The sequence below is a fragment of the Mytilus galloprovincialis genome, chromosome 1, assembly GCF_965363235.1.
Source record: "Mytilus galloprovincialis chromosome 1, xbMytGall1.hap1.1, whole genome shotgun sequence".
Taxonomy (NCBI): domain Eukaryota; kingdom Metazoa; phylum Mollusca; class Bivalvia; order Mytilida; family Mytilidae; genus Mytilus; species Mytilus galloprovincialis.
Genome location: NC_134838.1, coordinates 22,538,316 through 22,566,315, shown reverse-complemented (window position 1 = coordinate 22,566,315; position 28,000 = coordinate 22,538,316). Strand labels below are relative to the sequence as shown.

At 33.9% G+C, this 28,000-nt stretch overlaps 1 protein-coding gene across 3 annotated transcripts; it reads left to right on the top strand.

The window, feature by feature from the left end:
* Positions 1 to 6: 6 nt before the first annotated feature.
* Positions 7 to 26,321, top strand: LOC143069386 (protein Wnt-2b-A-like). Of its 3 annotated transcripts, none has more exons than XM_076244007.1 (5): positions 7 to 235; positions 7,321 to 7,556; positions 15,929 to 16,209; positions 17,296 to 17,560; positions 25,968 to 26,321. In XM_076244007.1, the coding sequence occupies exons 1-5, from the start codon at positions 162 to 164 to the stop codon at positions 26,225 to 26,227; spliced, it is 1,116 nt and encodes a 371-aa protein (XP_076100122.1). In that variant the 5' UTR covers positions 7 to 161; the 3' UTR covers positions 26,228 to 26,321. The 3 variants fall into 3 exon arrangements, with proteins under 3 accessions (XP_076100122.1, XP_076100115.1, XP_076100131.1); XM_076244000.1 differs by lacking the exon at positions 7 to 235 and adding an exon at positions 5,816 to 6,274; XM_076244016.1 differs by lacking the exon at positions 7 to 235 and adding an exon at positions 5,817 to 6,274 and having other exon boundaries at positions 15,932 to 16,209.
* The last annotated feature ends 1,679 nt before the right edge of the window (positions 26,322 to 28,000 follow it).

Sequence of the window (28,000 nt, the reverse complement as noted above, 5' to 3'; positions counted from 1 at the left end):
TTGATGAAACTTTTGATATTACAATACAAATTTCATAATATTGATGGTAATCTTCAAATATGACATTTGTAATCTTGGCATTCGTGCAGCATGTTTCAACTAACAGTACTTTTTTATACAGTGCCAATATTTTTTAAAAATGCCTATTTTTTGTGATTGGAATGTATGATATTGCAGTTTTACTAAGTTATTTCATATCACTTGTCTTACAAGGACAGAGTCTGGAAGAAATATGGTAAGTTATACAATAGGATAATGTTAGATTTTAGAGGTGTCAAAACGCCTTATAATAAATATCAAGATGTCTTTCTATGTTGTTACATCAACGGTTTATTCGAATATCATTGCTTCGATAAATCATAGACTTACCAAGAGTTATTGAATTGCACACTGTATGATGGTTAAAATTCTTAATATCAAAACTTTTTTATGTCTGATTTCAATAACAAATTTTTTCCTACAAATTTCTTGTTTCTTGATATTGTAAATTTTATTGAAACCAGTTCCCTACACTTGCTGCTCATTTTCATTCGGTTGTGTACGGACTTTTCTTTTGAATTTTCCGTGAAGGTCAGTATTTTTGTGATTTTACTTTTTATTTGTCGCACGTGGGATTTTTAAAAAAAAATTTCCATTGTGTAATTTTTTTACTTGTTAATTATTTTGATAATTTTGTTGTTTTACCTGTGAACGAATGGTAATAATTTAAGGAATATCCTACCAGTTAATAGTGTGATTTTTATCTTTACGTACCTTTCAGAATATTTGTTCCGTTTATAAGAAAATATCAGAGTCTTCAACTATAGTTGACACAATGTGATGTTTGCTGTATGGTAAATGGTTTATCTGACTGAGTATGCATTAGCCGTTTAAACGGCTGATGAAAATGCCAAGGTGAAAATCATAATTCCATTAAAGACAGACTATACTATGACCAAAATATAAACGACTTTAGGGCCAACAACAATAACAATTTTAATACATGTATAAATAAAACTATAAGTTGAGTAACACGACTCCGTAACAGATCAAAACAAAAAACTCTGGTGTTCAGGAAGGGTAAAAAAGTTCCTGCTCCACACGTGGCACCCGTCATGTTACCCATGCGAGTAAAATAACCCGATAATAGGTCACTATCGGAAATGTTACAATCGAGAAAAGAGGAAGGGATTGTGGTTACAACAAGTGGAACATGTCAGGAGTCACGTGTGACAAAGATATTCCATAACGGTCAACCATGGAAGTATTGGTCAACCAAACCATGATTAAAACTATCGAAGGAATGACTTCAACTTTACCACTTAGAACCTTTGATGCAATATATTCACTGAAAGCAATGGAAATCATGATAGGAAAAGAAAACCATGGAACATCGGATCAACTGAGATGTTGTTCCGTGTGTTTAAGCTGCTATAATGATGATTCACAAAAAAATGAAAGTTCACATTGGGAAATTTAAATCATGATTGACAATAGCAAACAAGTTATAAGATTTATGTGTATGGCCATTCCCGGTTATACCTCGGCAGTATTGTCTCGAGTGTATATATACGCGTTTCATTCTTCTCCAATTATATTCCCTTTTGAGTTTAATATAATTTTTCGATTCCAATCCGAATTTCTTTTTTAATATCTACCCACATTTTTGAAAGCATCTTATATAAATATTTAATATCGCATATTGTTACAATTTGACTATTAGTCTTTCACATCGTGATTGCAGATATTGATCCCAAACTAACTTTGATCACGGTGCCTAATATGAATGGTCGAAAACGTTCACTAAATAATTCATCGCAGAAGTGTTATTCCATTTGACGAAATTTGATAAAAGTGTTATACTTCTTATCGTTTTATTATTTATACAGTTGACAAGTTCTGAAATTGTCCTTCAAAAAGTCCACTTTCCGCTGAATAAACGATGGTTTTGTTGGCTGTCTACATACATGTATCTTTATTGTTTAATTTGTCAGACCATATTATTTTTATTCTTTATTCATTTTAACAATTATTCTCCACTTTTTTTTATTTGTTTTAATTAGCTTTTTTTTCTCTATATATTCTTTATTTTCTGCTCATTATTCCCTATACCATCCAGACACTAATAAATTTCTTGATTAAGGTTTATATAATTGCACTTTTGCTGTTCAATCACGGTGTCTTGTATTTTTGGGATCTTATTCAACAGATATAAGAAGATGTGGTATGAGTGCCAATGAGACAGCTCTCCATCCAAGTTTTAATTTGTTAAAGTTAGCCATAAGGGTCAAAGTACGACCTTCAGCAGACTTCAAGTCGGTTTATACAGTTTGAAAAATGCTAACATTTTCTTTAACTTATTCCTTACAATAATTAAAACATGACTTATTTAGACTTTAGAGTGTTTTGAGTTTTTTTGTGTGATGTTGTGCTGCTGACGTAAACCGGGATTTCATTTTATTCCTCTCCATAACAACTTCCTGCTCAATGTATTCCGTAAGGGATAGCTTATCGCATCAAAGTTTTTAATCCGATATAGTGAAGTGAAAAAGTGTATATCTCGGGAAGATATAAGTAAACACTTTATCATATAGTAATAGTTATGATTTACGCCTTTCAACTATCAAACATTACGTCTGTTGAAAATGTGAAATCTAAACTATTCATGCATTGTATATTCTTCATTTATAACATTGACTAATTGTTAAGCTAAGCAGCAAAATATGAGAAATTCGATAACTCGTACAAAATAGTATTTATCTCATAGATTCGAACTAATATTTGTACATATGACAAAAAAAACTCCATGTTCAACCCAACCCGAATATTTTAGTCCCAGCGAAAATAACGCTTATTTTGCAAAATAATTTTTGGTTCCGTCACAGTTTATTAAGGATATAACATTGACATACACGTAATATAAATTAACCAGTATGAGGTTAGCCGTCAATTTTATTCTAGAAATATGAATGTTTCTTGAGATATTAACGCTGCAATATACACGGCAAAAACAATATAATATTTTTTGTATTTAATGAACCTGCATATTTTCTCCATGAAATTATCTCTTCAAATCAACCACAAATAAAATCCAAATAACATCTGAAAAATTTATTAGTCTAGGAACACTGTGAGCAAATCTATATAGGGTATAGTTATATTGTAAGTCTTGTCTCAACCAAGAGTAAATAATGAAATTGTTGAAATATTTATTATTTTTCAATTTCGCACCAATCAGGCTCCCGTTTAAAAGTGTTGTTTCTTCGCGTTCAGTTCTGAAAACAGCTACAAACTTCTAAACATGCCAATGTATTAGCTACTGTGTTTCTGAGATAAAGGAATGTCCTTTTTCCAAAAGAATTTAGATTTACTTATTTTGTCAAAATATTGATGTGACTGGGTTTTAAACACGCATTCGTAAATCAAAAATAACAAACCTATTGTTCTAAAACTTTAATACTCAGAATTTGAATGCAATTTATCAATCCATTTATATAATGATACGTAGAACTGTGAAAAACAGAAATTATTATCGCAGAAATAGACACTGTTCATAACGATTCCACATTTTTCATCGATTTACAGCCGATTTCATTGAGTGTCTAGCCAAAGGCAACATCTTTGGTTTCGAAGTAGCCTAGTCCAACAGATAGATTGGTTATCTGATGGACTAGTCTACTCTTTAAGAAGAATAGTTTACCTGACCTAACAATGACTTCACGGTTCAGCTAACAAGCAAGCTAACCAAAGATATTACCTTTGGCTTCACATTCAATGAAATCGGCTGTAAGTTTTATTTCCGATACTGGATTCGATAATCTTATCAACTAGTGTTGTTTGCGACAGACCACTGTTTTTCTTTCTGTCACAAATGAAGCCCATGTAAAGTTATTGAAAGCAACTATTCTATAAAAAAAAAGCTGAATGATTTTTATCTTGCCAAAGAAACTGTTTATAAAAAACGAAGATAGATATAGATATTTTTGCAATAAAAAAAATTATTTTATACTGATGATCATAAGTATGTTAAAAGTATGTATAACAATCAGATCTAGATTTTTAGTGCTTAGAAATTCTCTGTGAAACTCAACGAAAGCGAAAGGACGACAGCAACGGAAATTCATTATTATATATAAATAAGATGTGGTATGATTGCTAATACGACAACTCTCCATCGCGAGAGATCAAATGTCGTCGAAATTAAGAACTAAAGGTCACCGTACAGCCTTCAACAATGATAAAAACCCATACCGCAAAAGAAGCTATCAAGGACCCCGACATGACAGATGTAAACCGTTTGAACAAGAAAATAACGGTCTGATTTATCTACAAAATAATAAACGAAAAACAAACACGATATACAACAATAAACGAAAACTATTGAATACCAAGCTTCCAACTTGAGACAGACACTAAAATAATGTGGCACGCATGGTTGACATGTTTACTTGAGCCAAACCATCGTTCAAACCTATGTTAGTGTTACAGTACAACATAAGAACATACTGTAAAATAAGTGAAAAATACTTATGGTTGAACTCATCAGATCGACTTTAGTTTACGATTAATTTGATGAGATGTTGGGATAGTGGAGATTGTTCAATCATACGCAACAAAGGAAAAGGTTATGTCAAGAGCCTTTTTTTGGCCCTGAAATTGTAAATATATATGAAGATTCTTAAAACAATATTTTCTAAATGTGTGTCTGTTTTGATGTGACGTCATATAGGCCTCTCAAATGGACATAAAATAGAGCAATAGTTTTACCTAAAGGCATAGTTACTCTTATCAATAAAAGGTAGAAACCATTTTATAGCAATACACCTGTGTTATATGCAAGGTTGTTAGCTTTTAACGAGACTTATTTGACCATATTTCTTCGAAAGAAAAAAATAAGAAATTTGATGACCGAAAAAAGAGTTAAAAACTGTAAACAAAAATCAAAAACAAATAATCATATTTGTTATACCTTAAGAGTCTAAAGGATATTCTTTAGTAGATTTTAAAACTTTCCGACTTATTCAAATTTTAGTGACAAAACAAATGAATTTATTGTATTTTTTTGTTTGTGAAACTGATTTGATCGAATTGTTATGTAAAACATAGCAATAACTATTACAGTCAACATGGTCAAGACAAGAAATGACTACAAAAAGGGAAATCCCCCAAAATAGAAAAAAAGTAAGACTTCTTATGAATAGGATAGTACAGAAAACAACGTTCAATTATGTAAAACTATCTAACACTGGCCATCTATTTCTGGCCAGTTTGATTTTTCTGATGAAAGAAGGTACTTATAGCAAGTATCTATCTTGACTGATCTAAAGAAAGTATTGAATTTACATCTCATCAATACATCAAAGCCGTAATTACAAGTCTATTAAGCTGAAACAGATCATTGCTGCCACTGACAGTTTGTAAATACCTGCTTGTTTTTCTTTGTCTTTGAAATATTACACCTGTGATGTTGACCTTAGCAGATTTCAACTTTGTTTTCATTATCATTCTAAAAAGTCGTGTGTTTGTAATTTTCTTGTCTCGGTAAAACAATAATCTTGAAAATAAACGTAAGTAAAAGACTTCGAATTTTAATAAACGGATATGGAAAATAAGAATTTGTATAAACAAAATTAATTAGAATATTTCACAACTGGGATTTTTGAAATATTTCATTATGGGATTATTCCTATCCAATAATTCATAATAAAATTAATAAGTAATCCTTATCTATTGTTAGGGAGAAGATTATCGGTATATCATAGCTGATTTGTTTACTCTAAGTGTTAGGCAGTATTACTGGGCTGAAAATTTTTATTAGTACGTTGGTTGCTTTTTCTATTAGGATTGGCAGAAATCAACGCCGCCCTTTAAAAACGGCCAATGATCAATGTTAAATTTACAAAAAAATGTTTAATAACCAGAAAATTTAAATAAACAGTTATAATAACGGATATTACTTAATTCAAAACAGAAAAAGTGTAAGAAATGTGATCTTATTCCATAATCAGGAATAACATAATTGAATTGTTGTTTTCTTTTGTTTATTATATATTGTGGTTTCTGGAGCTTGGTGTATCATACTTAAGAGATTCATATATACTAAGAGAAAAAAAATCTGAAAAAATAATTACAATGGATTTATGATTTTAACTATGGGTTAGACTTGTGTCACTTGATTCAAATGATTTTTTGACAAATCTAATCCTCATGGATCTTACGGAATGGCAATTTATTATTTATTATTGGTGATAATTTTATTTGGATTATATATAACACCATCTTACACTACATGGTGGTAAGTACATTATCTGATTTTAATGATATTATTCCGATACACGAATTCAGTCATGTACAAAAATTTGAACTTATGTCGTGGAGAAATTGGTCTCAATATCCACTACTTCCAATCATTGAACTAATCGAATTTGAAAAAAAAAACAAATCAGCTGATCTTTTAAGAAAAAAAATATATAAATCCCTACAAATATTCTATTTTGTTTGCAGTAAATTTGTAATTTGTATCGCTTGTATAAATGAGTTTGGATGTTCCTTTGGTATCTTTCGTCTCTCTCTCTCTCTTAGTCTGTTTTAAAAGCATGAAATTGAGATCAACGAAAAAAAAAAAACTTATTCATAAAAGAAAGTTTAAAGTACAGTCAAATTATCTTTGCACTCTGTACTACATGTAACATATGAGTGATATAATTTATTCCAGCCGGCGTTTCGTATCCATTAATTGTATTAAAATAATAAAAAAATATAACGGTAGTTTTCTCATATCTTATCATTATGTCCGCTTTTATTTTTCATATTAGAACAGACGTATTTTACAAGAATCGCCATGGGAAGCAAATGTATAATATCATATACTATCCGTTTTCAAAGAACTGATACCAACGAAGAAGAAATCGATTGCATTCAAGTCTATTCATAGAAAATATCTTCCACCAATATGAAAAGAAATCTTAGAAAAATTATACAGCAATATGTTGTTAAAAAATGGTTTTAGAGATCATCTTCGAGTTACATTATAAGTTTTTTTTTGGTTAGGCTATCTTTATGAATATATATAAACGGTGTGGTTTGATTGCTACAAGAGACCAAATGACACAGAAATTAAGTATACGGCCTTTAATAATGAGCAAAGCCCATATCGCATAGTCAGCTATAAAAGGCCCCGAAATGATAAATTAGGTTATATGTGTTGTTTGATTGCTGTATCATTTGCCACAAACCCGACGTATTCCATATTAAATGGTTAACATAAGGTTTCATGTTATCTTTGGACGGGAACTGGGTTTCACAAGAGTGTTTCTTACCCGTGAATATTTTCTATTGTAGGTTTATTAGCCAGTTGCCGTTACATGCTGTAGGTGCAGGTATTTTGTGTGACAATATTCCAGGTCTTGTAGGGCGACAACGGCGACTATGTCGCCTACATCCTGATGTCATGGTGAACATAGGACAGGGAGCAAGACTTGGTGTTTTAGAATGTCAAGAACAATTTCAAAATCATAGATGGAACTGCACTACATTAGACCGGGATTCTTCTGTCTTTGGCAAAATCATGTTGAAAGGTAATATATACACTTGATAATATATTCTAGATATTTAACATTTGGAAGGACAATATTTATTTTAGCATGCTGTTCTGGGGTCAGTCTTTTATTCTTTCAGTACTGATATTGCTTGTAGACTACCCCAAATATGCAATTTTAGTTATTTCCCCTTAAACTGCGACAACAAGTTAAATAATAATTGTCCATCATTGTAATGAAATTTTCATACTTTGCGTAATTAATCTGACAAGAGAAACGGAAGATAAAAATTATATTTATGTGTGCCTTCGCTTATTCGATTTTCTATGCAAAACTTATACTTACCATGTTACTATTTCTGTATATTTCCTTCGCTACGATCATTTGAAAAGAATAATCATTTGAGATTTACTACCATTTGAGATGTACGATCATTTGAAATATGCGAGTATTTGAGATTTACGAAATTTGAGAATTACGATCCTTTGAAATGTACATGTACAATCATTTGAGATATACGATCATTTGAACTGTACGACCATTTGAGATTTGAGACCATTTGAGATTGACGGCCATTTGAGTTTTAAGATCATTTAAAATGTACGACCATTTGATATTTACAATCATTTGAGATGTACGACCATTTGAAATGTACGGCCATTTGAGATTTACGACCATTTGAATGTTGAAATCATTTGAAATGTCGACCATTTGATATTTACAATCATTTGGGATGTACGATCATTTGAGATTTGAGACCATTTTAGATACGACCATTTGAGTTTTACGACCATTGAGATTTACGACCATTTGAGTTTTACGATCAATTGAGATGCTCACATGTACGACCATTTGAGATTGACGACCGTTTGAGTTTTAAGATCATTTGAAATGTACGACCATTAGAGATTTACAATCATTTGAGATGTACGACCATTTAAGATTTACGACCATTTGAAATGTACGACCATTTGAGAATTACGACCATTTGAGAATTACGACCATTTGAGAATTACGAACATTAAAATTTTAAGATCATTTGAAATGTACGACCATTTGAGATTTACGACCATTTGAGAATTACGAACATTTGAGATGTAAACGATCATTTGAGACCAGTTGTGAATGATGAGTTGATATATTAATGTTTCCAATCCCAACAGTACCCGCAAAATATTTTGACAAAAACTGTTTTAGATATTAGCGGTTGTGTTAAAAAAAGAAAAAACACGAAATTTTTGGAAATGAAATTTAAAGAAATATTGAAATTTCCGGTTTTCAATTGAAATAATCTGGTTTTTCAAATTGTTTGCCCAAATTGAATTTTAAGATTTAAATATACATGCATACATACGTGTATGTGAAAGCGTGTGCGTGGGTTGTCCCATTGCATATTTATTTAAACCAAACTATTTGCAATCCCATACATGAATGAATAAACAGCTAAACCAAGAGCGCACGATACACCCGCATATTGAATTTAATGACAAAATAAAATGACAATATTTAAAATGCATCATAAAAAATTACGCTTTTCTCGATCTAGCTTCATTAGTAACGTCCAAAGCAAAACATTTGAAAGCCAAAGTATGGATAAGAACCAAAACAGTGAAAGAGCAATATGACCTAAAAGGACCATGCATAATACCAAAATCCATCTAGGTAATACTTTACCGGAGGGAGTTGAAACCTTAGTTTCTTAATAAATCAGTAACATTACTATGTGGAAACACATGCTTGAGAATATCTTTGGTGCAGAAATAATGACCTGCTTACTAAAAACCGAAAATGATTTTAATAATTTTTACATAAATTAAAAAATATATCAAAAAAAAAGTGTGACTAAAGAAAATTCAAATTATATTAAAAATGGAAACGAAGGCTCGTAGATATGTATTTAACTGTTGGTTATAAAACATGTAAAACAACTGGATATTTCTTATTTCTTTTTTTATTTCTTTTCGTTCCGAACATTTACTCCTCTTTATTGTGCGGTTAACAGTCAAATCTTGAGTTAACTGTAATTATATATAATAATTATATTAATGCGATTTCAAAGATGAACCATCATGATGTTATCATCATAATATTCTCATTTCACTGCGCATTTAATATACTATTATTGCCTTCATAATCCTTATCATATTCAGCTGTTTAAGATTCTTGAACTTTCAGTACAACTGCCAATTCTTTAGTTCGAGAGAGATGCATATACAAAATATATATGTTCGTGTGTTCTGTATAGAATGAAATTCAAAACAGTGTGGCTGTGGCCATTGATTGACACATTAAATTCATTCATTGACTGGGACAATTTAGGTGAACGTTTGTATGTAACGACCACTGTTCACTATGTACTTTTTAAAAACACTTAAACTATGGGGTCACCAAAGGTTCTCAACACCTTAATAAAGTAATTCGAAAAATTAATCAGAAATAACACGATGTTTTGATTTATATCAATTATATAAATCAAAACTTAAAGGTTATTCCTGATTAATTTTTCGAATTATTTTATAATTAAAGGCGTTAAGAAACCTTTGGTGACCCCACAGTTTAAATGTCTATCGTAGGTACGTCGTGAACAGTGGTCGTTACAGACAAACGTTCACGTAAATGGTCCCAGTCAATGGATGAATTTCATGTGTCAATCAATGGCCACAGCCACACTGTTTTGAATTTCATTCTATAACACCACAAAACGTGGTAAACAAGAATGTGTCCATAGTACACGGATGACACAACCGTATATCCGTATTGTCAATCAGATTATTCGTGTCCTGTTGTGATAGATGAGTGAACTTTTGTCAGTAGGGGAAAGGAACATAGTTTTACATTAGTCATTTTGGGACCCTTCTTAGCTTGCTGTTCGGTGTGAGCCAAGACTTCGTATTCGTATTCGTATTCTTATTGACCTATAATGGTTTTTCTTTTACAAATTGTAAAGTGGATGGAGAGTTGTCTTATGAAATTGTCACCCATACCACATCTTCTATCTATAAAATGATCGTGTTACTTATACGATTAACAATTGTTTTGGTTATTAACTATATGTTGACTGTATACCACTGTAGTGTCCAGGTTTTCAGAACAGTAAACAAACACTTTGTTCATCATTTTGCGCAAGAAATAATTCAAGAGAAGACTTGATTGTTGACACGCGTATAAAAATGAGGAAATGTGGTGACAACTAACCACCAGTGTTCAATTAAGGGTTTTTTTATGTCCCATTTATGGGCATTATGTTTTCTGCTCGGTCCGTTCGTTCGTCCGTCCATTAGTTCGTCCGTCTGTCCCGCTTCAGGTTAAGAGTTTTGATCAATTGGTCAAGGGAGTTTTCAATGAATTTGAAGCTTAGTACACATGTTCCCTATGCTATGATCTTTCTAATTCTAATGCTAAATTAATTTTTATCCCACTTTCAAGGTCCACTGAACATAGAAAATGATAGTGCGGATGTCTGAGCTTTACAAAGCTTGGACATATAGGATCTGTATTGTAATCAGATTGGAACATGATATTTTTCATTATATGTGCAATTCACTGCTTATCTGTATATTCAGTCAAAGCAAATGTCTTTAAAAAGTAGCTGGGCAGTTGAAAACCATGTTACAAACAGACAAGCTTGATTTATTGATATTAAGGGGTAGACTAGAAAGTAAACAATTATAGGTCAAAGTCATGTCTTAAACAGGGAGTATTTGCTCACACCGAACAGTAAGCTATGAAGGGCCCTAAAATGACTAGCGCTAAACTATTCAAACAAGAAAACCAAGGTTCTATTTATACCAAAAAACAACAACGAGAAACTAGAAACACTTATCAACAAACGACAACCAATAAACAACAGAGTGAAACAACGAGAACAAAGCGAGAATTTATCGTCATACTAAATGCTTAGCAAAGGTGGTATATATTAAAAATAGTGAGACGAGATATAACACAAAAAAAGTAAACATCAAATAAAAAAAAGTATTGCAAATTGAATCAACAGTCAGCTCAAACTAACACAAAGGTTCGATTTGAGAGAACTAGAAGTTACTCAGTGAAAGCTAGTTAAAAGCCAAAAACAATAAATATTAGAAAGTCATGCACCAGAGACTAAAATCGTAGAATGGATACGACATCAACTTAAAGGAGAGGCGAGAGATACCAAAGTGACACCCAAACCCATAAGTCGAAAATAAACTGACAACGCCTTGGCTAAAAAAAGAAAAAGACAAACAGACAAACAATAGAACACAGAATACAACATAGAAAACTTAAGTCTGAGCAACACGAACCCCTGCAAAAACTGGAGGAGATATCCGAATGGGTAATCAGATCCTGCTCCATATGTGGCACCCGTCGTGTTGCTCATGTTATTACAAACCCGGTAATAAGTCTAATTCGGTAGGTCACATTCTGAAATCTCAACTATAGTGATTCATAGACTAAAAATATTGAAATATATACTAGGAAAACTATTTCAGAAGTTAACATTAACTTTTAACAATGTTGAAAAAAAATGGTGAGAACTACATTTGTTTGCACGAGTACCACTATATAGGCAACTTAAAGTGTTTCATTACAAATAATTTCTGGAAGTCATATGTAAGATGACATCTTGTAGAAAGTATATATGCAATTACCTAATTCATAGTATCTTTCGCATCGATTTTGTTAAAAGATAATTAATGAGAAAACTATAAATACATACACCTTTTCAAAAGATGACACCCGCCTCTGAACGTAATTTTCTTTGACACTATCTCAACAGTTATAATTGATACAGAGTTATTGCGGCTTAGTGCACGTGCCTATTCATTTTTATTGCATTACTATCTTTTTTCGCTCATTATCCTATTAACAGGTTTCTAGATTATGACAGAAAGAAAAAATACGATGCTTGTCTTGTCTTTAAAATATATGATGTATTGATGTTTGTGGGGATAAAAGTGCTAACTGAGCGTATCTCTAAGGTGGTCGGAACAGTAGAAATGGAAGGATTGTCTGATGGAAATATTTATACAAATTGTTTCTCCTTCTTCATTTATGTAATACAGTAGTAAAGTATTTAAAAATAAAATGATGTAAAAATTATCGAATTCTATTTATTCCTCCTACTCTGTTTTATCAGTTTTATTATAATGCATTATTCAAAGTATAGACAGAAACGAATTAAGACATGGTTTATAAGAAATCTTCGCACACTTGCTAATTTCAAAACGCAATATTTATTCAGTTAAATGTACAGATATTTCATTATTTAATCAAGAAACGCGGTTTGGGGTATTATTCCCTAATTTGCTTTCTTCAACCACAGTTTTAAAAGTCAAATTTCACACTTTGATGCGATTACAGATCAAAAACCCTTGACACTAAGCCCAACAATAACATGTAATAGGCCTTAAACAAACCGTAACATCATGTGTTATTCTTACAAATATTGTAAAGTGTATGTATACAGTCACACAATAGTTTACTGAAAAATATACATTCTAATCATATTTAAAGGCCGAACTTTAGCATATTATTGAGTAATTATATTAATTACAATAATATGTGATTTCTTGGGATAGCAAATAGTATAAAATGTAACGAAGAATGCAAATACAATTAAACAAACGGTTTCAGTGCAAGGGGAAACACAACAAATTATTAATGTTTACCATGAACATTTGAACTGAGTAGTACGTGTACACATATACTGATAAAAACACATTCCTTGTCATTGGTTAAATTCAAAAAGAAAAAGGTGCAACATTTTTGTGCAGAAAAGCGCATAAGTTTTTTGTTGCAAACCTTTACTCCTCATGAGACTGGGCGGTTACAATTCTAGTAGTTATTGAGTTTGCTGTAATTATATATAATAATTAAATTAATGTGATTTTAAAAAAAGAACCATCATGATGTTATCATCCCACATTGCACCATATTCGTATTTGAAAGTTATAATTATAGATGGTAAAAAAAAAAACAAGAGACAAAGGTCATATATACACACACGATATAGCCAAAAACTCTTTGTTCTTACTGTGCTATAATCTGGATAATGCACAGCTAATATGTACATTAACTGTTCCAGATATACCTCACAGTTCAAATGTACTCTTATCTGCAGGGGCGTATTTCCATAGAAGAAATACCGACGAGCGGAGCGACGTTACAAAATCTTTCGACGCTAAAACGAACTATATATTTTTCAATCAAAGGGATGTAAATCTTAAACCCGTGTTACAAAGTCAACAAGATAATCATTTTTCTAAGGTTAAGTTCTTAAAATAGTTTAGAGTATCCAAATAATTGAAATCTGATTTGGATTAGTTTTCTGTTCAATGGTATTTATTACGAATTTTTAAATATTAATTCCTTTATAATTAATTCTATTTGCCAAAAAGGGAGGTACGGGAAGTTAAAGATTTAAAAGTGAAACTTTTTTTTGGTTAACTTTGCACTAGGTACATCTCTCAACGACTAGTTCTCCTTTGAGGATATTCTTGATGGAAAGAAAAGCAAATAAGCTATATGCTTAACAAACTCTTTCAGTTATAATTTGTTATAAATAGATGTAAAAGTACATCAAATGGAACTCAAACTGTATGAGATGTGGGAGATAGTCGATAAGACAGCAATCAAACGACAAACACAACGAAACGACAAATAGAGAACAAAGAGTCTACACATTATATAAAGTTCTAAATCGTCACAAATTTATACAAAAACAGAAAAATCAAAGATCTGCGATTAAAACGCTATTCTTCAAATAATTTAGGAGAAAGCCTGATTATCAAATTAGTTAATAATTCAGAAGTTGCCAACTTTCTATTATCTAAAGTTGGGCTTTCCCTTTTTTTCACCCTACTGGAATTTTTTTCCAGGGGCCATGGATTGAATATCTTCCGAATGTTTCCAAAACGTTCGTGTAATCTGGAGGCGTCACGTGTGTACTGATTATCAGGTTGTCTGCATATTGGTATTGTAAAATATCAGCTGCAAGTCACAATGTGAAGCTTTTTGTCAAGTGAGCGCAGCGAACGAGTTCATAAAGGATTCATATTGTGTCGAGCAGCTGATATTAACAATTAATGGCCAATTTAATCGGTATATATCATTACATTCCGCTATGTAGGTGATGTTCTCTCACTAAATAATACAAAATTTTGTGATTATGTTGAACTAATCTATCCCATCGACCTAGAGATAAAGGATACTACAGATACAGTGAAGTCTGCCTCATATCCTCATATCTTGACTTACATCTAGAAATTGACAATGAGGGTCGGTTGAAAATAAAACTTTACGACAAAAGAGATGATTTCAGCTTCCCAATTGTTAACTTTCTATTTCTATGTAGCAACATTCCAGCAGCGCCTGCATACGAAGAATATTTCTCCCAATTGATAAGATATTCCCGGGAGTGTATTTCCTATCATGATTTCTTTGATAGAAGATTGCTACTCACAAGCTATTAAACCAAAAGTTCCAAATGGTGAAGTTGAAATCATCCCTTCGTAAATTTTATGGACGCCATCACGATGATATCGGATATGTTCTTTATGTCGCAACTACAAAACCCTTTCCGTTTCACAATGTGACCTACCGAATTAGGCTATTTACCGGATTTGTATTGATATAAGCAACACGACGGGTGTCACATGTGAAGCAGGATCTGTTTACCCTTCCGGAGCACATGAGATCACCCCTAGTTTTTGGCGGGGTTCGTGTTTCTTAGTCTTTAGTTTTCTATGTTGTGTCTTCTGTACTATAATTTGTCTGTTTGTCTTTTTATTTTTAGCCATGGCGTTGTCAGTTTTGTTTCAATCTATGAGTTTGACTGTCCCTCTGGTATCTTTCGTCTCTCTTTTAATCTGCACGATTGGGGTGCCTCTTTACCACGAACTCCTATGTCGTTTAGGTCAAATAGAGTCGCCCGAGCCGTGCAGATTGATAACTTTCATCGATTTACATGATCAATAACTATAAAGAAAAGTAACAGACGATATATAAGGCAAAATAAAAGAAAAGATCAAATATAAAACAACTTAAAACACCATGTAAAAAGAAACAAAGATAGACGAAAAAGAATAAGAAAAATTACCAAAAGAACACAAGACACTAGATATAAAACTAAAGACGAACAACAGGAAAACCACCAAAATCTGGTTTGATCTCAGGTGCTCCGGGAAGATCTGGTCCTCATATGTTTTTGATTTCCCTTTATATATGTAAAAATATAAATATAAATATGTAAATATATCAAAACTCCATCATATGGTTTCAACAATAGCAAGCAATCATAACAGAAGCAAAGCTAAAAAATCCCATATTCCTAAATGTATTCTTTTTCTTATCAAAACTTGAATTTGAACTCTAATATTGTTTAATAATGGAAATAATCTATGTTGTTCTTTTTTGTTTCTTTTGTTAAGTAGGAAGCCGGGAAGCGTCATTTGTCTATGCCATATCGTCAGCTGGTGTTGTCCATGCAGTTACGAGATCATGCAGCAGAGGTGATTTGATGCAGTGTGGTTGTGATCCCTCAAAATCTGGGCGTGGTCGAGATAAACGAGGGTGGTTTGAATGGGGTGGATGTAGTGATAATGTACGATGGGGAAGCCAGTTTTCTAGAATGTTTATAGACGCCAAAGAAAAGAGAATACGAGATTCTAGGGCTTTAATGAATTTGCACAACAATAGAGCTGGTCGGAGGGTAGGTACCGGTTGCTTCTCATTGTTTCCTTGTACTTTTGATTAACCGATATTCATAAAAAAAAATTGCTCCTGTCTGCATAAACTACCTTTCAAACTAAAGATTTGAAAATTCGTATTTGCCGCTTCTCCGCTACGCACACGGTCGGGTTAATTTTTGGAGTAAGAGAAAAAGAATTTTCGACGGGGAGTCAGTATTATGTATCTTATCGGGCGTCCCACTGTCTATATCACTCAGTTCAGCTCTTAATATTATTCCGTATCATGTCTTTGTGACGTCAAATACGTTGACCCGGCCTTAATAACTTTGACTCGGACATATCAGCGACGTCATAATGTTTGAACCGACGTAAATAACTTTGACCCGAACTTATCAAGTCATCTTTTGTGTGCTGGTGAAACAAAGAAAACACTTCTGAAACACGCAAATATAGCCCGATAAATCGATTATCAGATTATCTGCATATTGATATTGTAAAATATTAGCTGCTTGACATAATATGAAGGCTTTTTGATCTCGTTCGCTACGCTCACTCGACAAAAAGCTTCATATTATGTCTCGCAGCTGATATTTTACGATATCAACATGCAGATAACCTGATAATCGGTACATGTATTCCTTAGACCGGGTCATTGTGAACTAGCACAGTGTTCATATTGATATTGTGTCTAATCATATTTGCATCATTGATAAAATAAAATATTGATAAACCAAGGAACACTTAGAACGTCCTGTATATGCATGTAATATTTGCCGATGGACGGTAAATAACATTTTTTTCATAAAAAAAAAGTAAGGAACCAAAGGGTGCTATATATGTTCTAGAAATTAAAGTATAATAAAACGAAACGATTTTTACGTAAAGATGATCTACATGTATGTGCAAAGTAAGGAACTACATTTTGTACATTAAATGTTATGAATATTCACCGATATTTCATAATATTTGAAAATAGATTCATAATATTTGAACATAGGTTAATGATTCAGTATTATTTCAAACATTAGTTTTGAGGTTGTCCACGCTGTTATGAAAATGATTCATTATAGAATCAATTCAACCATCCTGTCGTTCCTTCATTTCAGGCTGTCAAAAAGTTTATGAAACTGACTTGTAAATGTCATGGTGTAAGTGGTGCATGTACAATTCGAACTTGTTGGCTCGCCATGCAGTCTTTTAGATATGTGGGCAAATATCTCAGACTTAAATATAATGGTGCAACACAAGTCATGATAGACCAAGATGGATCCGGTCTTATTGTTGCTAACAGAAATCATAAAAGACCAACGAGACGGGATCTTGTGTATCTAGAAGACTCACCAGATTACTGTGAGACCGATATAGGGATAGGTAACAACTTTTATGCAATACAAAAATAAGAAAATGTATCATGGATGCTTTATAAGACCTTTGTGACAAAGTACTTATTGAATATTAAAATAATGAGATTTAGTATGACTGCCATACAAGATCTTTATACCCAAGTACTTGCTCAATTTATCATGTTAGATCTTTATATGCAAGTTCTTGCCCAATTTGTCATACAAGATCTTTATGTCTAGGTACAACGTATAATAAGATGTAGTAATATTGTTATACAAGATCTGTATGACCAAATACTTGCTCAAAGTGAAAATGATAAGAAGTTATATGATTGTAATACACGATATTTACACTTCGCCTACGAGGATCTAAAAACGCTTGGCCTAAACCGATGAAATGTATTGTCCCTACCAAATGTTTGATAACGTTTTATAAAGTCCTAAAATGGTATTCACAACAGAGATAAGAAAGGAAGGTAGTCACATACTCTATAGTTCAGTCAGGTTGTAAAAGTATTAAAACTCTGTTTTGTTTTTTGGGGAGTAGAATAGGGTCACTGACATAGAAAATGTTTACATCATATTTATGAATAAACACATATCGCATTTTATCCATGATGAATAAAGCCTTTTTCAGCTGATTTTTATAGTTTTTGGTTAAACCAATGTCCACGTTTAGGGCAGGGCTGGCGCCTTCAAACTGGTTTAACCTGCCACATTCTGTACGTGCCTGTCCAAAGGCACAAGTCTGTAATTCAGTGATTGTCTTATGTTTTTGCTGTGTAACATATTTGGTTGTCCGCTCATTATTTTGTACATAAACTAGGCCGTTGTTTTCTCGATTAAATTATTATACATTTGTCTTTTCTGGGCATTTGTAGCTGACTGCGGTATATGCATGGGCTTTGCTCATTGATTAAGTCCGTACGATGACCTACAGTTGTTAATGTCTGTGTCATTTAGTCTCTTGTAGAGAGTTGTCTAATTGGCAATCATACTACATCTTCTTATTTTCATACTCATATAATAGTGTGTAATGAAAGTTTAGACTTACGCATTAGAACCCCCGTATGAACCGGAACTAATATTAGTTGAACCGGAAGTAGACATATATTTCAATCATCCGTCAGCAAATCTCTGTTTATTGTCCTGTACTCGAAACTATTCATTCATGGAAATTGTATCAGATAATTTGATATTGTTGCTGAACTCGCCATTATTTGAAATATAGCGAAGTTCACGGAAGTCCTACCACATCTTCTTTCTTATGTATTGAAAAAAAAAAAGTTTTTATTTCGCACGGTTATTTTCGTTCTACAGTCTTTAAGTTTGTACAATGTTAAAATTTATAAAAGTAAGATTTTATTTACGAAATCTTGATTCGACAATCTATTTGAAACTCTATTCAGACTTTTTTTCGGAATTCGTTACAGAAAGAATACTGATTTTTTTTCGGAATTCGTTACAGAAAGAATATAGATTTTTTTTCGGAATTCGTTACAGAAAGAATATAGATTTTTTTTTCGGAATTCGTTACAGAAAGAATACTGATTTTTTTTCGGAATTCGTTACAGAAAGAATATAGATTTTTTTTCCGAATTCGTTACAGAAAGAATATAGATTTTTTTTCGGAATTCGTTACAGAAAGAATACTGATTTTTTTCGGAATTCGTTACAGAAAGAATATAGATTTTTTTTCGGAATTCGTTACAGAAAGAATATAGATTTTTTTTCGGAATTCGTTACAGAAAGAATACTGATTTTTTTCGGAATTCGTTACAGAAAGAATACTGATTTTTTTCGAAATTCGTTACAGAAAGAATACTGATTTTTTTCGGAATTCGTTACAGAAAGAATACTGATTTTTTTTCGGAATTCGTTACACAAAGAATACAGATTTTTTTTCGGAATTCGTTACAGAAAGAATATAGATTTTTTATCGGAATTCGTTACAGAAAGAATATAGATTTTTTTTCGGAATTCGTTACAGAAAGAATATAGATTTTTTTTCGGAATTCGTTACAGAAAGAATCTGATTTTTTTCGGAATTCGTTACAGAAAGAATACTGATTTTTTTGGAATTCGTTACAGAAAGAATACTGATTTTTTTCGGAATTCGTTACAGAAAGAATACTGATTTTTTTCGGAATTCGTTACAGAAAGAATACTGATTTTTTTCGGAATTCGTTACAGAAAGAATACTGATTTTTTTCGGAATTCGTTACAGAAAGAATACTGATTTTTTTCGGAATTTGTTACAGAAAGAATACTGATTAATGTGATGATTTACCGGTTTATTGTAAATATATAAACAGCGTTCAGATTTCACAGAATGGAAACTGCTATAGATTTTTTTTGCATTCCAACTAAGTTTTAAAAGTTTAAAAGGGAATAGCAAAATGGTTTTAATAAATATACATTTCTTCATAGAAAAAATACTATTCAAACCGGGTATTCATTTCTTTAGAGATATTTTAAAATTACCAAAATATCCACTCTTTCAATTTTTTCTCTCTTCTCAAATTGAGAAATTGAGGAAACAGCAACAAGGTTCAAACGAACAATAGTATAAGACACATGTCCAGTTAGATCCGAGTTATGCTTACTTAAATTAATCAATCAAAACTGATGTAAATGGATAATAACTAGCCGCCTAAACTCGCCTCTTCATATGTTAAAAAAAATACTTTTGGTTCACTTGCTGTTTTTCGTTGGTAATCAAAGTGTTCATTCTTTGGTTTTAGGGGAATGTTTTGTAATTGTTTCTCGTCCGCCTTCGACATGCTGTTGTCTGGCTTTGTTTGTTTTATGAGATTTTTCGATTCCTTTGGGGTCAGTGTCTTTTTTCTTTTCGTACATGATATAACAACATTTCACATGATACGTATTCACTTTGCTAGCAAAACAGGAATACTCCAAATATTCAGCCGACCGTGCCAGGGCTGTATAGCCAGTCATGGTCGTTAAACACTTTAATAATCATTATACTGCAAATATTTCATCAGTTAAACACACATATCCGTTAAAAAAAGTTAGATGAAGGCGTCAATTTAATATAAAAATGTCCTATCGCTTTCTTTCTCTACTCTGACACTAAATCTCATGCCAGGACAGACGTCAATGAGACAGCTCCATAATAACAAATCTTATGCAGGGACATACGGCATACGACAGCTCCATAATGACAAATCTAATGCCTGAACAAACGTCAATGAGATAGCTCAATAATGACAAATATCATGCCGGGACATGCATCAATGAGACAGCTCTATAAGACAAATCTTATGTCGGGACATGCGTCAATGAAACAGCTAGCTCCCTGATGAAAAACCTGAGGCTAGGACATGCGTCAACGAGGCAGCTCCATAGTGACAAATCTCATGCCAGAACATACGTCAACGAGACAGCTCTCTAATGACAAATCTCATGACGGTACATACGTCAACACGACAGCTTCATAATAACAAATCTCATGCCAGGACGTACGCCAATGAGACATCTCCATAATGACAAATATCATGCCAGGACAGACGTCAATGAAAACAGCTCCATAATAACAAATCTTATGCAGGGACATACGTCAATACGACAGCTCAATAATGACAAATCTCATGCCGGGACATGCATCAATAAGACAGCTCTATAAGACAAATCTTATGTCGGGGCATGCGTCAATGAAACAGCTCCCTAATGAAAAACCTGATGCCAGGAAATGTGTCAACGAGACAGCTCTATAGTGACAAATCTCATGCCAGAAAATACGTCAACGAGACAGCTCTTTAATTACAAATCTCATGACGGTACATACGTCAATACGACAGCTGCATACTAACAAATCTCATGCCAGGACGTACGTCAATGAGACAGCTCTATTATGACAAATCTCATGACAGGACGTACGTCAATGAGACAGCTCCATACTGACAAATCTTATGCCGGGACATACGTCAATACGACAGCTCCATAATAACAAATATCATACTAGGACGTACGTCAATGAGACATCTCCATAATGACAAACCTGATGCCAGGACAGATGTAAATGAGACAGCTACATAATGACGAATCTTATGCCGGTGTTATATAGCCATTCTTCCCCCATGCCAGTTTTTCCCCCGGGGGAAAGACTGGCATGAGCCAATATTTCCCCCGTGGAAATTTTGTATCATTGCCATTCTTACCCCCGCGGAAATTTGACAATACGTATACATATAGTCACTTTTCCCCCATGCCAATCTTTCCCCCTATATTATAGATATCACTGTATATATATACACGTCTGAAAATTAAACCGAACAGTGTTAGAAATAGGTTTATTGATACAAATTTTTAGTTCTTTTACATTAACAAAAGTCTGTCTACAGGTTTATCAGTTTGTCTATGTTTTAACTAATCTGTCTTGCTTTGTGTCCCCTAGTCTTTCTACATTCTCAACTGCATGTCTGTCTATATGTCGACAAGTCTGTCTACATATTCACCCGTCTGTTCACATGCTTACCAGTCTGTCTACATATTCACCCGTCTGTTCACATGTTTACCAGTCTGTCTATGCTCACTAGTCCGTCTATATTTTCACTAGCTTTGAAATAACTTTCAGTAACTGCGAGTACTTTTATTTCGGTGCTTTGTTTCTATTTTTTTATGTAAGTGATTTTTGTGCAACGTACATTTATCAACATTTTTAGTGAAGCCAATTGCAACTGATTTTTTTCTGGCGTTGTGCTGTCCTAGGTTGGGTTCATTGGGGAGGGTTGAGTTTATGGCCACCACATTGTTTATGTACCAATGCCCATTCCAAAGCCAGGAACATGTAGTACCGGGTACAGTGGTTGTTGTTGGTTCATGTCGTTTGAGTATGTTTTTTTTTCATTTTTGGAGGCCGTATGCATGGTGGCCTTTTATTACTTGCTACCAGGTCCGTGTAACTCCGGTGGATATTTGTATAATAAGTGCTAGATCGTGGTCGACCCTATATATACACCTTTAGGGCAGGTGGAATATTTGTGTAGATCTTGTACAGCGAGTCACAATAATTAGGTAGTTCCTGTAATTCCACGTTTCCACTGCACGTCTCCCATGCTGGGTGGAGAGGGGGTACATATCTCCCCTAGGTTTGATGAAGTTTCACCCTTATCGCACTTCTTCTCCTGAATGAAAGCTTCAAGGCGATGAGTATTTTTCTCTATCCATGCCTTTCATGGGTATTTTTACCTTGTGGTACAAAAATGATTTATCATATAAAGTCAAAATCGTGGTTTAAGTAGTTCTATTCATTAGGTCAATGATACCACGGGTTCACGAATGAGAATGGATGTGATCACTGCATCAGAATGTGCTTCGTGTGTATAAATATAACTTGTATGTATACATGGTATATATAAATACATATCAATTTATATTAATACGATGAAGCTTTGGTACCGCTAAACTAATCAAAAAAGTTAATATTCTTTTTTTAGGATAAAAATTTCTAACTGACGTCGCCGACGTTTTAAATGTATAAAGGGGAAAACTAGCTTATCATGCCGCAAAGGGGAAAAATTGGCTGATCCTCGTTTTCCCCCTATAACGTTGAGGGGGAAAAGTTGGATCATGCCATTTTTTCCGGGGGGAAATATTGGATCGATCCAGTTTTTCCCCCCGGAAAAATTGGCATGGGGGAAGAATGGCTATAGGACACCGGGACAGACGTCAATGAGACAGCTCATTAATGACAAATCTCATTCCAGGACAGACATCAATGAAACAGCTACTTAATGACAAATCTCATGCCGGGACATACGTCAATACGACAGCTCCATAATAACAAATCTCATGCCGGGACATACGTCAATCGACAGCTCCATAATGACAAATCTCATGCCGGGACATACGTCAACGAAACAGCTCCATAGTGACAAATCTCATGCCGGGACATACGTTAATGAGACAGCTTCATAAAGACAAATCCCATGCCGGGACATACGTTCATGAGACAGTTACATAAAGACAAATCTCATGCCGGGAGATACGTCAATACGAAAGTTCCATATTAACAAATCTCATGCCGGGACATACGTCAATGAGACAGCTCCATAATGAAAAATCTCATGCCGGAACATACACAATTCTACGTCTTTTAAAGCCTTGTTGATCAAAACCCAACCATAAATGCCCTCCAAACATTTTTGAAAAAATGTGTTTTTATATGAATAGATAGCAAAAAAATGAAGGTGACGAATACTTTTGGCCAGGTACTGTACGTCAATACGACAGCTTCATAATGACAAATCTCATTCCGGGACATACGTCAACGAGACAGCTCCATAATGACAAATCTCAAGCCGTGACATACGTCAATGAGACAGCTCCATAATGACAAATCTCATGCCGTGACATACGTCAATGAGACAGCTCCATAATGACAAATCTCAAGCCGTGACATACGTCAATGAAACAGCTCCATAATGACAAATCTCATGCCGTCACGTACGTCAATGAGACAGCTCCATAATGACAAATCTCAAGCCGTGACATACGTCAATGAGACATCTCCATTATGACAAATCTCATGCCGGGACATACGTCGATGAGACAGCTCAATAATGACAAATCTCATGCCGTGACATACGTCAATGAGACAGCTCCATAATAACAAATATCATGCCGGGACATACGTCAATGAGACATCTCCATAATGACAAATCTCATGCCGTGACATACGTCAATGAGACAGCTCCATTATGACAAATCTCATGCCGGGACATACGTCAATGAGACAGCTCCATAATGACAAATCTCAAGCCGTGACATACTTCAATGAGACAGCTCCATAATGACAAATCTCAAGCCGTGACATACGTCAATGAGACAGCTCCATTATGACAAATCTCATGCCGGGACATACGTCGATGAGACAGCTCAATAATGACAAATCTCATGCCGTGACATACGTCAATGAGACAGCTCCATAATGACAAATATCATGCCGGGACATACGTCAATGAGACATCTCCATAATGACAAATCTCATGCCGTGACATACGTCAATGAGACAGCTCCATAATGACAAATATCATGCCGGCACATACGTCAATGAGACAGCGCCATAATGACAAGATAAAAATATAGAAATAAAGACGATAAACCAACCTGACTTCTTGAAAAATAACAACATGTTTACAGATACAGATTTTGAACAGGAATATTAACAGGTTGTGTTGTAAAATCGTTTTCAGCTCTAAAAGCCTTCTAAAGAAAGGAACAAATAAATGATAATGTTTTTATATGAATAGATAGCAAAAAAATGAAGGTGACGAATACTTTTGGCCAGGTACTGTACGTCAATACGACAGCTTCATAATGACAAATCTCATTCCGGGACATACGTCAACGAGACAGCTCCATAATGACAAATCTCAAGCCGTGACATACGTCAATGAGACAGCTCCATAATGACAAATCTCATGCCGTGACATACGTCAATGAGACAGCTCCATAATGACAAATCTCAAGCCGTGACATACGTCAATAAAACAGCTCCATAATGACAAATCTCATGCCGTCACGTACGTCAATGAGACAGCTCCATAATGACAAATCTCAAGCCGTGACATACGTCAATGAGACATCTCCATTATGACAAATCTCATGCCGGGACATACGTCGATGAGACAGCTCAATAATGACAAATCTCATGCCGTGACATACGTCAATGAGACAGCTCCATAATGACAAATATCATGCCGGGACATACGTCAATGAGACATCTCCATAATGACAAATCTCATGCCGTGACATACGTCAATGAGACAGCTCCATTATGACAAATCTCATGCCGGGACATACGTCAATGAGACAGCTCCATAATGACAAATCTCAAGCCGTGACATACGTCAATGAGACAGCTCCATAATGACAAATCTCATGCCGTGACATACTTCAATGAGACAGCTCCATAATGACAAATCTCAAGCCGTGACATACGTCAATGAGACAGCTCCATTATGACAAATCTCATGCCGGGACATACGTCGATGAGACAGCTCAATAATGACAAATCTCATGCCGTGACATACGTCAATGAGACAGCTCCATAATGACAAATATCATGCCGGAACATACGTCAATGAGACATCTCCATAATGACAAATCTCATGCCGTGACATACGTCAATGAGACAGCTCCATAATGACAAATATCATGCCGGCACATACGTCAATGAGACAGCGCCATAATGACAAGATAAAAATATAGAAATAAAGACGACAAACCAACCTGACTTCTTGAAAAATAACAACATGTTTACAGATACAGATTTTGAACAGGAATATTAACAGGTTGTGTTGTAAAATCGTTTTCAGCTCTAAAAGCCTTCTAAAGAAAGGAACAAATAAATGATAACAATAATGAAAATAAACAACATCAGTTACCTTTGTTTATTGTTTGTTTTTCAGGATCTCTTGGAACTGAAGGAAGGACTTGTAATAAATCGTCACTAGGCACAGACGGGTGTGACATTATGTGTTGTGGGAGGGGTTACGATTCACGATCAGTCACACTAACAGAAAAATGTGAATGTAAATTTCACTGGTGTTGTACAGTAAAATGTAAAGAATGCAGTAAAAGAATGGAGATACAGACGTGTAATGGACCAGAACAAAATAAAAACACAAAACAGAGTTCCAGAGTTCGGAAAAAAATGCGCTATTATTGACTGTAGTCTTAAAGGCTCAAACAAGCGAATTGTGATCGGAAAGATGTATTTATTTGTTGAAGATTGTCAATATAAAATGAAGAAGTTGAACCTATTTATATATTTTTTTTTTTCAATAATTTTCTGAATGATAGTCATCGTTCGTAAAATTAGCTATTAAGAATGCCAATGAACTAATTGTTTCCGTTTTTTGTGTGTGAAAAAAAAGACAAGATCCCGGCACAATATCTGATTCGTATGATTATTGTTTAAGAGGGGGAGGATTGAAAAGTTATATTTGATTTACGTATGAAATATTACATGTATGGCTGTACTTCTTCTTCGAGACAGCGCCCAAACAATGCATAGAAAAACAAACGAAAGGCTTTTTTTAATTCGAAATTTGACAGGGTAGCATTAATTAAAATAAAAAAAGAATCATTCAATTCTGAAATAAAACAAGGAGATGATTGCCAATGAGATAACTATTCAATAGTGTCCAAATATCGTAGTTTCACAATCAGTGCATTGTCATGTGCGAGAACACGTTTATGCCCCTTTATGGGCATTATGTTTTCTGGTCTGTGCGTCCGTTCGTCAGTCCCTTCGTCCCACTTTAGGTTTAAGTTTTTGGCCGAGGTAGTTTTTAATGAAGGTGAGGTCCAATCAACTTGAAACTTAGTACACGTGTTCCCTATGATATTGTCTCTAATTTTAATGCCAATTTAGGGATTTTCCCCCTATTTTCACGGTCCTTGAATATAGAAAATGATGGTCCCGATGGGGCATCCGTGTACTATGGACACATTCTTGTTTAACTCTATTTACAGACTTTTCAGACTAATTATTGACTTTACTACAAACTAACCTTTCTGGTTCACTGTCAACTACCGAAGAATTAAGATATTTTTTAACTTTATTGGTTAATCTGATCTGGTCATGATCAGATTACCCCTTTTGTGGTCCCAAAAGTATTCTATAGTCAAAAGAAAGTTGGTCTTTAACTTATAGAAACTAAGAGTTGTCATAACCACGTGCACCTATAACATCAAATAAGGTAACTGTCAATAAAAATCTGTCTAAAAACAAGGCGGAAGATTGATAGGGACAATTGATAAGTCGAAGCGAAACCGACAACAGTATGGCAAACACGAAAAAACGACGAAAAGACAAATAAAACTCTTCACAACACTACATTGGAAACTACAGACTGATCATTACCCATCATAAATAGGTAGTTATCTCAGGTGCTCCGAGAAGGTACTAGTTATCAGGATTATTTCTCATCTGGTTCCGCCCATGCCACCTAGGTTTTTTTGGCTCATTATAAGTATACTTTAAGAAAGGTCACAATCGAGAACGGGATTTTGACTACAATTGTAACACTATGCATGCAAGTTCAATATGTTACACAGATAAACTATAACGATCAAACGAACATGTACACCTTACAGGGATTCTACACACCAAACATGACTCAAGAAAAAAATCATCAAAGATACCAGGTTTATAATTTGGTGTGCACTCGAATCATAACAGTGTGAAGGTAAAATCAAATACGAAGTTCAAGAGCATTGAAAATCAACAACTGCCAAATACAAGGTAGGCAATCTATATACAAATAAGGAGATGTGGTACGTATGATTGCCAATGAGACAACTATCCACCAACAAATGAAGGGGATGTACGCCATTATAGGTAACCGTACGACAACGAGGAAACCCCATATAGTCGGCTATAAAAGGCCGCGACATGAAAAATATGAAACAATTCAACTGAGAAATACTAACGTCC

What these genes read in the sequence shown, in the direction of transcription:
- LOC143069386 (XM_076244007.1), top strand. Translation starts at nt 162, where the DNA reads ATGTATGATATTGCAGTTTTACTAAGTTATTTCATATCACTTGTCTTA. An exon ending in ACAATAGAGCTGGTCGGAGG is followed by an intron (nt 16,210 to 17,295) that starts GTAGGTACCGGT and finishes CCTTCATTTCAG; the next exon opens with GCTGTCAAAAAGTTTATGAA. An exon ending in TGAGACCGATATAGGGATAG is followed by an intron (nt 17,561 to 25,967) that starts GTAACAACTTTT and finishes TTTGTTTTTCAG; the next exon opens with GATCTCTTGGAACTGAAGGA.